Source organism: Mirounga angustirostris, unplaced genomic scaffold (genome assembly GCF_029215605.1).
Source record: "Mirounga angustirostris isolate CCGP_5_RB_7025 unplaced genomic scaffold, mMirAng1.0.hap1 SCAF_3, whole genome shotgun sequence".
Classification (NCBI taxonomy): Eukaryota; Metazoa; Chordata; class Mammalia; order Carnivora; family Phocidae; genus Mirounga; species Mirounga angustirostris.
Genome location: NW_026991711.1, coordinates 9,926,529 through 9,942,103, shown reverse-complemented (window position 1 = coordinate 9,942,103; position 15,575 = coordinate 9,926,529). Strand labels below are relative to the sequence as shown.

General features: G+C 39.2%; 2 protein-coding genes across 9 annotated transcripts in view; one reads left to right on the top strand and one right to left on the bottom strand.

Moving 5' to 3' along the window:
* The window catches only part of ITGBL1 (integrin subunit beta like 1), a 245,934-nt gene extending 238,959 nt beyond the window's left edge, over positions 1–6,975 (top strand). The window contains exon 13 of one of the 4 annotated variants that reach the window (XM_045869667.2): positions 6,708–6,975. In XM_045869667.2, the coding sequence (XP_045725623.1) occupies position 6,708 (1 nt within the window). In that variant the 3' untranslated portion in view covers positions 6,709–6,975. Of the gene's footprint in view, positions 1–3,140; positions 3,345–6,707 lie in introns of those variants that run through there. The other 3 variants (XM_064585919.1, XM_054506403.2, XM_045869665.3) reach the window with 3 other exon arrangements.
* FGF14 (fibroblast growth factor 14) overlaps positions 1–15,575 on the bottom strand; it is a 604,063-nt gene that overhangs the window by 33,903 nt on the left and 554,585 nt on the right. The gene's annotated exons all lie outside the window — the stretch shown is intronic.

Sequence of the window (15,575 nt, the reverse complement as noted above, 5' to 3'; positions counted from 1 at the left end):
GAGAAAGCACAAAAGCAGGGAGAGCAGTAGAGGGAGAGGGAGAAGCAGTCTCCCTGCTGAACAGGGAGCCCAAGGCCGGGCTCGATCCCAGGACCCTGGGATCACGACCTGACCCAAAGGCTTAACCATCTGAGCCACCCAGGCGCCCCTGTAACAAGTACTGTTAAGACGGCACTTCTCTGAGCATTCACTAACTAGATGACCTACTTGGGAAGTAGATTGGCAACTGTAATGTTGGCGGGAATCTGCTGGCTCAGAAATCTCTTCTGAATAACACTCAAAATTGTTCCTAATTCAACTCATGACTTCGTAAGGATATGACAGAGTCCAATGACAAGAATAAAACATACATTTGTCCTAATGGATCATTTGAATCTACATGTATCTTGTCTGTCTTAAGGCATATGTGAAAAGAATAACTCCATTCAGTTCTTCACAAATCAGTCCAGCCCACACCTATCCTTATGGCTTCAGTTCTTAGTTCCTCACTCTGAGATGTTAGATGATGTGAAAATAACATGGGTATGAAAGAGAAGATAACATTCTCATTTTATATAGTTCCATATGGCTCCAACAGCAAGGGCCAATAAATAAAACTAATCATGTAACAAATTTTGGCGTCATATAAGAAAGAATTTTCTATCAGCTGTCTGAGATGGAGTGTGTAGTCATAGAAGTTCATCATCAGAAGGGAGAAAACCGGGGCGCCTGGGTGGCTCAGTTGGTTAAGCGACTGCCTTCGGCTCAGGTCATGATCCTGGAGTTCCGGGATCGAGTCCCGCATCGGGCTCCCTGCTCGACAGGGAGTCTGCTTCTCCCTCTGACCCTCCCCCACTCATGTACTCTCTCTCTCTCTCATTCTCGCTCTCTCAAATAAATAAATAAATCCTTAAAAAAAAAGGGGGAGAAAATCATGTGTCATTAATGTGTTAGAAAAGAGAGGTCAAGAATTTGATGAATGGTGTTGGAGGTGATATTATGGGATGAATGTTTGTGCCCCCTTCCAGTTAATAGGTTGAAGTCCTAATCCCTAATGTGATGTTATTTGGAAGTGAAGCCTTTGGAAGGTAATTAGGTGTAGGTGAGGACATCCCCTCATGATGGGATCAGTGTCCTTAAAAGAGGAGGAGACATGAGAAATCTCTCTCTCCATGCACTCGTACTGAGGGAAGGTCATGGCAGCATACACTGAGACGGGAGCCATCTGCCAGTCAGGAAGAGAGGTCTCACCAGAAACCAACCATGCTGGCACCCTGATTTTGGACTTCTAGACTCAAGAACTCTCAGAAATAAAGGTCTGTTGTTCAAACCACATAGTCCATGGTATTCTGTTATAGCAGCCCGAGCTAAGACAGGTGGCTGTCTTCTGATGACTCTATCACTTTCATATTGACAGAAGCAAAAACATGCCTTTTTTTTTTTTTAACAAAATGCCACTATGGTTTAATTTATTTCATCTTTAAATGTTAGTCTTTTGACAGTATTATAATAATCTATCTCCATGAAATACTATCTTATAAGCTTGATTTTACTTTGACTGCTAAAAAAGTTCATTAACTTCCATTTCACTAGGAATTAATATAAAGTTCTAGGTCTATCTATCTATCTATCTATCTATCTATCTATCTATCGCTATGTAAAGTATCTAAAGCCCTGATAATCCTCTGATTTCACCTTGAACCAAGTCCTCCTTTCTTAGCCCACTCCAGCCATGTTGGCCTCCTGACCCCAAAGTCCTCCTTATACTTCTTCATCCATTCCAAAGACTTCCCTACCACAGGGCCTTTGTATTTGCTATCTCCTTTGGGTATGCATTACTCTGAATGCTCTTCCCCTCTTCCACAAGACCCACACTGCTTCTTCATGTTCTTCATGTCTCTGCTCAAATATCCCCTAAGTAGGCTTTCAGAATCACCCTTTATAAAATATACCCCTCCTCTTTCCCTTGACATGCCCTATCTTGTTTACATTGCTTTATTTTTCTTTTGCCAGTAGTCACTGTGTGTGTTTCTTTCGATTTGTTTACTATCTGTCTCCTCCACTAGAACTTAAACTTTAGGATAGCAGTGATTCTGATTTATTCACTGGTATCCTAAGCACCTAGAATGGTCTTTAGCTAGTATTTGAAGATCATTTGTTGAATAAATTTAAAGTATTAAAAAAATTCGAAGTCAGCATGTTTGGTACTTCGTGCAATTAATTATTGTCTTGAAAGATAAAAGATAGCATTACTTCACCCAAACCCCCATTAAGAATTTATGCCTTACAATTCTAATATAGTAATCTTAACTTTCAGACCAAAATATAAATTAGGTACATTCCTTCTCCAACACTATTTGTTAATAAAGATTATAAAGCTGGAGGCCTTAAATCAGGGACATTTGTTATACAAAAACAACAAAATAAACATTGTGTTTTGTGTATTTAATTTACATTAAAATAATTTCTAACTAAAATAAATACATTTTGTGAGTCTCCAAATAAATCACAGAACATGTAAGGGAAAACATAAACCAAACTTCCCGCTCTAATTTATATAATGCTTAAAAATGAAAAGAAAAAACCCCACACAAGATAATGTCATATAGAGAGATTTTCTAGCTAGTTGAAAAAAGGGAAAGTCATACCACAATCTGTTGTACTTCCAAATATTTTTTTTTTTAAGATTTTATTTATTTGCGAGAGAGAGAATGAGAGACAGCATGAGAGGGAGGAGGGTCAGAGGGAGAAGCAGACTCCCTGCTGAGCAGGGAGCCCAATGCGGGACTCGATCCAGGGACTCCAGGATCATGACCTGAGCCGAAGGCAGTCGCTTAACCAACTGAGCCACCCAGGCGCCCGTACTTCCAAATATTTTAAAGACCCAAGTGACTAGTGCCTTTCACTTGGCCAGCCAGGGGAAAGACCAAAGCTTGGAAGCCACCTGAGCATAGGTTCCCTCTATCAAGAGTTGTTCAGTGTTCTGAGCCCTGCAGGAAAGCCAATGGCAGACACATGCTTACATAGATTTCTTGGTCAAGTTCACAGCAATGAAGAGCCTCTCTATTCTTCACTGGCAGCAAAGGGGTGGGCATTTCTCTGTAAATATTCAATTCACAACCCAATGGCTTGAAATCACAGTTAAAGTCTCCCATCTCCAGGGAAATACACCAACACAAGAGTCACTGAGAGAGCCTGCCAAGGAGTCAGCACTGGGGAGAAATCTGCTAACTCCTGTCCTTTTGATTCTGCTGATTGCAGTTGACGCCGAACACAAAACAGTATGTGCTGTCGATCTGGGTAGAGAGCAATATGAGGTACCATATTGTACTGTAAATATAGTATTCTAGATCATTCCATAGCTACAAGACTTGAATAAACTCAAGGAAGCCAAAGCCCAAATGGTAGGGTCATTTTGTCTGATTCCTAATAGCACTCTTAAACTTGAAAAAGCTTGTAGAGATGCGTGCTTATTTTGAGAGGGCCAAGTTACAGAGTGCTGCATTAAATCTCACCCAGTAATGCAATGTTTTGGAATAGCATGCCTTTTATAGGAAATCGGTAAATCTTCAGGGAATGAATCTTCAAATCCCATTGTGGAAAATCTCAACTTTTTGAGTGAGTTTGAGATTCCAAACAATACATTCACTAATTTATTATAACAAAATAGTTTTTGTTAGGGGCATTATACTCAAGTAAAGTAGAAGGCAGGTATCATTGCCTTTTTCACTCCACATGTTTTAAGCTACCCATTCAAAGACTAACAAAAGATACAACCTTAGGTCACACATATAAATACATTGCCAACTGAGCCGCTGTTGCTCATCCGTGTGGTTATGGGTAACATGGCTGAAGACATTTTAAAAATGGCAAAATCGAAACAGCTTCACCCAGAAGACACTGTTGTAAATGCTCTCCTAGTTTGATGGAGATAACCATAGTGTAGTCAACATAATTTTAATGCTTTTTTACACTTCAATACCTATACACTTTCTATATGCTTCAATACCTGCTGGCACTCAGCAATGTGCCTGTTTTCATTGAACTGCGCGGTATTAGCAATTGTCACATTTCATTTTCCCAAATCTGTATCATGTCAAATCCTACCTCCTGCCTTGTCATATTTTTTCTCTTTCCCTGAGGAATATTTTCATGCTAGTCAACGAGTTGTACTTGGGCAGGCTGCTGACACAGCCATGGGGAACATCTCTTAGTGCTATGCCAAACAGGCACCCCGACTCCAGCCTCTAGCCTTTTGTCCCTTCATGAAAAGGTCAGGGGTTGTCTCTCAGACTACCAGCTGCCATTTCTCCTTCTCATCACAAGGAGAGTCAAATACAGGGCAACTGGGTATGTTGGAAGTCTGTAAAATGCACGGAAATGAGAGCACTTGGCTTTGGAAGTTTGGTGGGGCTGGAATATGAAAGAGCAATCAGCGGGGACATGGAAGGTGCAGCACAGGGACCTGTGATTACAGTAATAGCACATTGTTTTACCTGCAACAAAATCAAAGACATATAACATTTCCCAGCCAGTCATCCCCAGCTGTGGCAAGGCCAGCAGAAAGTCAGGAAGAGCTTTTGGTATCACTGATTGGAGTAAAAGGGTTGGTCGACTCAGCCAGACCCAACGTGCCAATATTAATATGTAATCTGCCCAGCCTCTTGGATTTAATAGTATTTTTTAAAAAGATTTATTCATTTATTTGAGAGAGAGAGCCTGAGCACAAGCAGGGAGAGGGAGAGAGAGAATCTCAAGCAGATTCTCCACTGAGCACAGAGCCCATCTCAGGGCTTGATCTCATTATTCTGGGATCATGACCTGAGATCATGACCTGAGCCAAAACCAAGAGTCAAATGTTCAACTGACTGAGCCACCCAGGTGCCCTGGGATTTAATAGTTTTTTAAGGGCCTACTTCTTTTCCTAAAACGGTATAATACTTCAGTTATGAGCTTTAAACTGGAATGGTGCAGGAGTCTGTGTATAGACACTTCAGATGTGGAATTTGATCCGACCTCTTTGCATCCCCATTTCCTCTCCAGTTTTAATTTACAGTAACATACTTATCCTCCCAAAGCAGGGGCAGACCAGGGTGGGAGGTCTAGTAAGAGGTCTGTCTCATCAGAAATCATGTTTCATTACTGACATCGTTTAGAATGGTAATAAAAAGCAGAGTACATTTTAGTTGGTTTTATTGTGGTTATTTCTTACATCTCTACAGACAAGGCACTATCCTGTTGCCTGAGCCCAGGGACCACTTCCACTGACCTGCCTTATTCCCCAGTGGGTCTCAAAGCTTCTCCACACTTCAGGGCTCTCATTTGCATGTGACAATTTCAGTACCTGCCCCTATTACCTCCCAGAGTTGTGAAAATGAATCTGATAATGGTGAGAAAGTGTTTGTTAATTGTCAAGCAAATTGCAGCAGTTAAGTTCTTGATTATCTTGGGGTGTGGTTCCACAAACCAGGGAATGCCAAAGATTGCCAGCAACCACCAGAAGCCAGGAGACAGGCATGAGGCCGATTCTTCCTAGAGCGTCCAACTCGCTCCCGCATGTCCTAACCCTATCTTTGCTCCTGGTTTAGAATAGTCCTCTAAACCATAAGTGAGTAACAATGATGGGTGATTGACCAGCTCAAGAGCCAGCTTCTTCATTCTCTGTGCTTATTCTAAAGCAGAGTATCTCAACCACTGACATTTTGGACCAGATAATTCTTTGCTGTGGGGGCTGTCCTCTGCACTGAAGGTTGTTTAGCAGCATCCCTGGTCTCTACCCATGAGATGTCGTCAGCATCCTTGTCCTGAGCTGTATCAATCAAAGGTGTTCCCAAATATTTCCTAAAGTCCCCTGGGCGATTAATGACCACTCTAAAGCAATGTCACTATTTAGGAACTAGATGGGCAAAAGGTGAAGTAAAGGAATCCAGAAGGGTTTTTTGAAGTATTTAGTTCCCAAGAATCTCAAATTTACTTTTCTAGGGAAATAATTCTACATTTTTAAACTGCTTAGATGGAGTTTAATTTGACCTTGAGTGAGAATTAGTATTTTAATATGCCAAGGTGATAGCAGTACCCCTGGGTTCAATATAATCACTCCTGGATGGTAATTTCCCCCGTCCAGATTCTCCATGTATCTGCCATAAAGTGATGCTTCATGTACACAATATATAATTGGCATTTTGTGAGCCAACAGCTCTCATTGTTCCATTTTGGTTGGGTTCATACATTCTACAATATATATGAAAGCAGTAGGGCGGAATGGCTTAGATCAGTAGGACTAAACAGTAGACTGGATGATATGACTCTGCTTTTGGCTTATGTATTCCTTCCATTAATTCTATTCTTTTCCCTCCCTGCTTCATAGTTCAGTCATAGGGAATATGAGTTAATGAGTTAATGAAATTTGAGTTGACTACCAAAAAACTCACACAAAAGAAAAAACAGAGAAATAACTTAAAAATCCCCTGTATCTGCCAATTATGTGCAAAACCTTACTTGGCCAAAAGCTATAAATCCATGAAGCCTCTAAATGGCATGATCCATCAACTGAAAATGTTGGTCACTGGGACCATTGCCTTAGATTATGATAATAGTAATAAAAGGAAACTTTGCTGTCAACTCCCAAAATGTTCTAGAAGACAAGGGCAACTTCCATTACTTGCTATATGTTCCCACTCTTCCCCTGATAGAATCTCTATTTACCAAATCAATGTTTTACCCTACAGATTCCTAAATTATGGAACTGAAGATCACATAGCTGGATCAGCATATAAAACAAAGCCTACTGAACACATATAGAAGCTTTTATTTCTTGAACAAATCTATGGAGATTATGTTTCCAAAAGTCATGAGGCTCGGTAATTTGAAAAACAGGTCTCAATAGCCATTGATCCAGATCTATATTTGTATAACCAGACGCTGTACTAAATGGCACACTGTATTTCAAATGTAAGATATTCAATATGGGTAATAAATATCAATATTAAAAAATGATCATTGCAAGAGGCCCACCAAGTCAAGGTACATGTTGTATGTTTCCTGATGATGTTCTTCGCGGGGCAGACCTATATCTTGTGCTATAGTCAGGTGAGTGACCACACATCCTTCCTCTTTCTCTTTCTGTCTCTCCCTCCCTTTCTTCCAGTGTTTACTGAAGGCTTGCATGAGTCAGAAATGGTGCTAGATGTTCACATCTAGACCTAAATAAGTCACTCTGCCCTCAAGGATTTCACAAACTGTGGGAGAAACAGATATATAACGGACTTTTGCAACATGTGGTTAGCAGCATTATGACAGAAGTAAGTAAAAGATGCAAAATATACACAGAGGATGTGGATAGGAGAAAGTTTTAGGAAGAGTGTTGACCAACATCAAAAGCTGCAGAGAAGGCAAGTGATGTGAAGACTATACTGGGCTCACAATGTAATTTGACTTGGAAGCAGGGTCTTTGCAGATATAGTTAAGTTAAATTCAGGTCACACTGGATTAGGGTGGGCCCTAAATACAAGGATTGCTATCCTTATAAGGAAAGGACACATGAAGACATGGACACACTCAGGGAGGAGGAGGCCATGTGAAAACAGAGACAGAGACTGGGGTGCTGAATCCACAAACCAGGGAATGCCAAGGATTGCCAGCAACCACCAGAAGCCAGGAGACAGGCATGAGGCCGATTCTTCCTAGAGCGTCCAAAAAGAACCAACCATGCAGACACCTGGATTTTAGATTTATGGCCTCCAGAACTGTGAAGAAATAAATTCCGGTTGCTTTAAGTCCCACCATGTGTGGTAATATTGTACAGCAGCCTAAAGAACCCAACACCAGGACTGATAGGAGCTTTCTCTCTGGTATCCTATTTAGGCATATCCTCATCAAAAAGGAGAATTTCCCATCTCAAACATGACAGTCCTTACTTTATGGAGCTAGAAATGCCATTTATTACTCTCTAGGAATTTTTGTGTTTATCCTCTCATTTTAAATACGCAAGAGATAATGTGCAAGCTCTTCTCAAGTGCCCTAAATTATGATAGGATTTACATCTCTGTCTCTTTGTTCCAAATCTTTTTCTAGCCACCTATGTGGTGCTGAGTTAATACAGACTATGATTAATATTTATAAGGAAGCTGCCTGTTCTACTGTTTAGAGCCATGGTTGGTCACCTTCACTGCATTTGAGAATCACTGGAGAGCTGTTTTAAATACTGAGACCAGAATGTTGGTTCCTGGAGATTCGGATTTAATTAGTCTGGTGTGATATTTGGTCATACTTAAAAAAAAAAAAAAAGTCTCCCCAGGGTTCCAGAAGTGCAGCCGCAGTTTGAGAACCACCAATACAGAGCAAGGCTTTACTAGAAGCCCATATGCTGAAACAAAGAATGTTAAATGATCCCCTGAAGGTGCGAAATTGAAAATACAAATAAAATCCAAGAATGAGCTCTAAGTTTACTGAGTCAGTTATAAACTCATGCAGTGTTTTACCCCAATATGATTTCAATAGAAACGGGGGAAGTAAAAGATCATGCAATGTGACCTGGATCAGAGAGTCAGCAATATCATTGATTTGGGGCCATAGCTGGGGGGAGAGGGAGTCATCCTTACAGAGTAGCGGAAATAAGGGGTGAGGATTTAAAGACAATAAGAAAATCACTATCATCATGCTACCCTTTGGGGACCCTTTCGGGACAAACCTCTCCAGAATAACCAACCAAGCAGAAGCAAAAAATAGTCACTTTTGTTCCCAAATGCGTTCTTCTAGAAATGATTATATTGCCTTTTTTACATTTTTAAGTGTGGATTTAAATTTAAGTATCTTGTTATACAAATGAGGTACTTCTAAGTACAAAATTGAGACCATGTCTTCACAGTCTAAAATATCTTTCTTATGTCCTCTTTGATGCCCACATTTATATTTTATTGCTTACGCAATTTTTTACGTGAAAAATTACGCAAAATTTTACGTCAGCAGGGAGGTCTCTAATTGCACATAAGATAAATATCTGTTATTTTTAGAACCGTGCATCCTTAAAAAACATTTTACTCCAAAAACAGTGAATCAAGCATTAAAAAATGTGAATATCCACATAGAAAGAAAATGTTTTTAAGGGTACATTTACATTGATTTTTATTCTCGTGAATTTGGCTACATTTGTGATGGCAGAATCCTTTATGAATGACTGAATCTGACCAGAACTTTTGTCCAAACCACTCGCTATGGACTAATGTGTGTTGACATATTCAGAATAAATATCAGTAGTTTGTCATCTTTGCCATATATGTGTATATCCATCTTATCACAATGCATATTAGTAAAGCTTGAAGGTACTCAAGTATTTTAACTGGAATATTAAGTATTGTCTTACAAATGGGTTTTAGTAAAACAAACATTTGAGGGGCGCCCGAGTGGTACAGTCAAGCATCAGACTCTTGGCTTCGGTTCAGGTCGTGATCTCAGGGTTGTGAGATCGAGCCCCGTGTTGGGCTCTGTGCTCAGCACGGAGTCTGCTTGGGATTTTCTCTCCCTATGCCCTGCACGTGCTCTTCCTCTCTCTCTCTCTCAAATAAATAAATAAATCTTTAAAAAAAAAATAAACATTTGAATAATACATGACAGGTTAATTTGTATTTGATAATTAAAAAATAAATATTACATTTTAAAAAGAATTAGCCTGAAGTATTGGTATTCGTCCTATTGGCTAACCTCAGAGTTAAGAATAGTTAAATTATCAATAAGACAAAACATACCCCTCTAATTATTTTCTTGTATGAAGTTTCTGTAACTACAAGAAAGCATGTAAATTATATATTGATATGTAATTACTATTAAATTGCATAGTCTAAAATACCATGTAAGAAACTTAAAAAAAAACTAAAATGACTTAATGTGATGGTTAGATATCAAACATGATGCTTTAAATTCTTTTTGTTGATTTGGAGAATGTGGACAGAATACACTGCATTTCTAAACAATCCAATTAATAGTATTCAAATATTGCAGTGTGCCGGCAACATTATCTAGAATCAAATAATAACATAGAACGATCAAGGAACTTACTGGGGAAATACACAACAAACAGTGAAAAATATAGAAACAGGCTTGAAACCAAATGAAAATAAAAACAATGCATCAAAGTATTTTTCAATGGCCAGTATACAGATTTCCCCGACGATTTGAAGGTGGAGTTGGTTTCATGAAAACTTTCGTATGCCAAAATGGCGTTAACACAAACAATTACCATTAATGTACATGGGAAAATGTCTGAGCATTCCCAGACCCAAAATATCACCTCTCTTAGGCTTCCTGATACTTTAGGACACATCTTGCTAACAGCTGCACAAAATAAAAGGCGATAAAACCCAGATGCTCACAGATATAGTAAAACCTCTCTGGTGGCCAATCCTGAGAGACTGAGTGTAGTTCCCAGGGAAGGAGATGGCAGCCCCACTCTCATTGCTTGGGCCTCTACAATGGCTTGCTACAAAACCAACGCTGAATACTGTTTTCATTTTTGCCTTTTTTTTTTTTTCGTAAAAGTGAAAATTCTCTTCGAATTTCTTTCATGGAGTGAAAACAGGTACTAAGGTAGGTCTTGTATAAAAGCGAAGCCGTGTAACACGAACTTTAGAAAAGCATGGGGATATTGTAATCCATATCGGGTCTAAGGAATTTAAGAGGATGCTTAGAAGTGCGTATCGTAACATATCTACAGTGCAGAAGGATGTTTTGGTGCAATCATCATGGATCTTCATACTTCCCCACCAGGTGGAAAGAGTCCTCTCAACAGGCTCAGCCTCAGTGGGTACGTCATTAGCATGCGTTAACATTCTAGGGCTCCACTTGCACAAAGAGGGTTTAAAGAAGCCTCAGCAAATACACTGAGGCTAGTAAGACACATGAGGAAAAGGTTAATGGGGTGTGTTGCAAAGTTTTAATTATTTAATATGATAAACGACCCTTTATTTTTTCAAGTATTGACCTGAGAGAAAAGTTTTCTCATTATGGCTAGGCTAAAAATCAACAGAAGACCATTAGTAGATAATTATCGTTTATGTGGACCAATTTTACTAAACAGTAAGTCTATTCACACGAACAAAATGAAAACTTTGAACATGACATAGAGACCGTCAATGAAATTACATTCACTCATAATTTTGGACTTTAGACATACATCTTTTTACTCAATCAGGGATGTTGTAATACTGAATATTTACTTGGTCCCCAAGACATAACATAGAGTCCAGTTCTCTGATCTATGAATTTAAGGAATGGGCTGACAGACATTGTCAGGTAAAACTCAGTTTTTCAACTTGAGTTTTGAGAACTCTAGGCATTCCACATATTTGATTTTAACTTCTTTTTTCAAAACACATTTTAATGACTTTCAAAATAAAAATCTAAAAAAATAATTTAAAGGGAACCAACCTTTAAAAAAATTCTCAAATTGTTAATTAAGGATTTGTACCACTATGATTTGCATATACATTTATTAAAAAATAATGTTATCGAAAAGATGCCTTCCTTTGATACATTTCAATAAAATAAATGAGAAACAATACATTAAAATACGGCAGCACATTCACATTCGCAGGGAAGAAGAGGTGCTGTTGAAATAGGGCATGGATTATTGTGTTGATAAGGACAGGGAGATGCTCCCCAGACCAGAGACAGTCGACTGCACCACAAGAAAGTTTCTAAGGACTGTAGAATGCCAGAAGGTTTTAACTGCAAAATCAAAAGCTAACTGACTCTTATTTAATAATTAATCTACCACAGTTTCATATAATTAGCACAGTCATCTTTGAATGGAGAAACAAAAATTTTCCAATACTGCTCCACACAGATATGCCTTCTGAATAACCTCTCTTACCCCCCTGTATGAGGACAGAACTTTCCATGTAGAGGAGATGCAACATTACATTTTGGAGTGAGTGCTCTCTTGTCTCTTCTCTCAGGATGGAAAAGCTTTGGTTTCTATAATTACTTCCCATTTATCCTTAGTTGAAGGTGGGTGGAATTTTCTACTAATTAAATTTGATTTCTCTCTAATTGGCAAGCTTAAGAAAATGACAGGAATAAATTGTACATGTTGCAACCAAAATAAGGTTGGCGTAAAACAGATATATTATGTCACTTAATGAAGCAATATTAAGAAAAAAGAATCCACAAATCACTCAGGTTAAAAGCATAAATAAATTGTAGCATGACACAAGTTAGAAAATAAGACTTCCCTTTTATTGGACACAGTTTTGAAAGAAGCCTGGGAGGGGTACCGCTGGCTAGAATTGAAGATAATTTTCTTGTATAGAGGAGGCAAAAGGGACTCACTGAAGACCCTAAATAAGAGACTATTCCTAAATAATGACTTTGGCTTAGTTCTTTATAATCAGTCTATTCATTGTTGGTTTCTAAACATTAAAAAAAAAAATACAATGCAGAAGAGACTACTGGGACTTCATGAAGCTATTGTCTTGGATTAAGGCACATTCTAACAACTGTTAAACTTTAACTGTGATACCCACTGGTTTATACCAGTATATGTTCTTGCATTTCCTTCTCTCCACATCCAGAAGAAAAGGATTTTATTTATTTTTTTAAAATTTTATTTATTTATTCATTTATTTGAGAGAGAGAGAGAGCATAAGTGGGGGTGGGCAGAGAGAGAGGGAGAGGTAGACTCCCCACTGAGCAGAGAGCCTGACACGGGGCTCGATCCCGGGACTCCGGGATCATGACCTGAGCAGAAGGCAGGCAGACGCATAGCCAACTTAGCCACCCAGGTGCCCCAAGGAAAGGATTTTAAAACTCAGCATAATGCTTTAAGACCTACTGGATCATAAAACTTTTAATGCAGGGAAATCCCTTTGAAATTCTCTAGCCTAGCTTCTGCATTTCACAGATGTGCAGTCAGATGCTCTGGGAGAGGATGCTCTCTGCCCACGGCCACTTAGCTAATAGGAAATCTAATTTATAACTAATGACAAGCGTATGCTCTTTTGTTCACACCAAACACTTGTGAGCATCATTTGCCAGTGGTATAGGTGAATACAATTTCACAAAACTTGCAGATGAACAGAATCTGAGAGGAAGAATGAATATGTTAGAGATGGTCACATAAGAGTTTGAAGGAACAAGGGTGCCTGGAGGGTTCAGTTGGTAGAGCGTGTGACTCTTAATCTTGGGGCTGTGAGTTCGAGCCCCATGTTGGATGTAAAGACTACTTAAAAATAAAATCTTAAAAAAAGAGGGTTCGAAGGAACGCTGACAGGTTAGAATGAAGGGAGAAAATGGCAAAAAAAAAAAAAAAAGGGCGGGGGGCGCCTGGGTGGCTCAGTCGGCTAATCATCTGTTTTCGGCTCAGGTCATGATCCCAGGGTCCTGGAATCGAACCCTGCACTGGGCTCCCTGCTCAGTGGGGAGTCTACTTCTCCCCACCCCGCCCCGCCTCGTATTCTCTCTCTCGCTAACTCTCTCAAATAACTAAAATATTGAAAAAAAAAAGGAAATGGCAAAAAAAAATTTTTTTTGACAAACACGGATGTGAAATTTTCCTCTAAATTGACCACACATATGTGCACCCAGCACTGTGCTACAGTTGCAGAATGGTGAAGGTCAAACTCAAGGAAAGCTCATGCCAAAACAACTGATTGCCAGAGAGACTAATTTAACTGGATCTCATGAACACAAGTGAATGTCTATCTCGGTGACAGCAATGGTCCTACTGCGTTTACTTTGAAGCCAGAAGACGTGTGCTAATGTTCTAACTCTGTCACACTCATGACTACTACCTGAGTATCCTCCGTAATGATTTTTAACCAGATGCCCTCTCCACTAGATTATAGAAGGTACGGGGGCAACATCATTCTTGTTCCATTCCCTCCTGAGTTCCAGGATTTTGCCCTGAGCCCAGCACATAGTAGGTCCTCCATTAGTACCTGTTGAATCAGTTAGTAAAGTATGTGACTTACCCTCTCTGAGCCTTGGCTTCTCATTTGTAAAATTAAGAACCTACAGTTGCTGCTCTGAGTGTAAAATGAGAAAACTTGTGGAAGTGCTTTGGAAACTCCAAAGTGCGATGGATAACTAAGAAATTGCTACTATTATCAATAAACGCTACCAATGAGGCTTAAAGAAACAGATGATTTAACACCAAAAAGCTGAGATTGGTGAAATGTTATAGTTGTTTTTAATTATTTGCAGAAGTATTGTATTAAACAGAGATTGGACCCACTTCATATATTGCTCCAGAGGGTGGGCGAGGGGCCAACTGGCCAGACAGATGTGTCTTAATGGGAGGGCAATCTGTCATTAGAGTGTATTCTATAATTCTCTATCAGTGGAAATCAGTTGACATTCCAGAATTTCTCAATGTAGGGGCTTAGAGGGTAGAGCAGCCTGGTGGGAGGGTGGGATAAGGGGTGAGAGATCCATCTGGAAGCAAGTCCAGTTCATTACATAGCAAGCACAATGTTTTACTTAACTTTCATATGTGTTTATCAGGGTCAAAGGAACTGAAGGAGATGATGTTGGTTCTGAAGTCCTGCCTACCCCCACCTCTACTCCCATCTCTGGCCACACTTTGACACCACCATTGGTGGAAATGTTTAAACAGAGGCTAATATGGATGATCAAGGGAATCTTGAATTGGGCAAGAGTGCACCTTTGAACTTTAAGGTCACATTCAACAGCAAATCTCTGGATATAAGCTAGAGAAAGTAAAATTTTTGAATTTGGTAGGAATAAATGAGCCTTAAAAAAACTGGGAAGAAGGGTTGTAAGCTCCTTTTTTTTGCTTCCCTATAATAGAGAAAACAGAATTTAAGTAACAATTTATATTGGTTACACCTCCCACCTTTCTAAAAAAAATAATCACTATATGAAATTCTATATAGGAAATAATATAATTTGGTATTAAGATATAAACATGACTTTCTGTATATATAATACATTTACATGCAAAACCAAACACATATAACACAATTACATAGGACAGCTCTCTAATTCACGTATTTTATTTCGGCATTTATGTGAACTTAGCTGTCAAACGCATTAGCCCACAGAAAACTCTGAGTGATTTGATGAACCTTGAATCCACTGAGTGTCTGTCTTAAAAAAAGAAAAAAAAAAAAAGAGTGTATGTTTTTAGAAAATCATTTGGCCCAAAGATAATATAAGGGAAAGCTTTTCCCATTTAAATAGCTGCTATTTTTATAAATGGAACCAAATCAACTTCTCCATGAGGAGAAAACACACTCTTGTGAGGAGCTGAGAAATTCTGAGAGGTGGGGGGAGGGGAGGTGTTACAGTTGCCAAGGAGTTTTCTCCTACATTCCAGCAACACATCTTCGGGAAGAAAAGAGATGCAGGGAGACTTATTTCCTGGCCCCTGTGTAGATTAGTATAGCAAAGAGCGAAGTCTTAAGGGAGGAGGGGGATACTAGGAGCCAAGGAGGAAAAGCATCTATCCCCTTCACAATTATTAATTGCTACCAATTGTACGCATGAGCTAGAATGCTCCAGCCATACACACAGACTTCCCCACTGGAAATACTGTTATTTCTAAGAGTAATGATAGAATATGTCACCTGACAATATTTTTC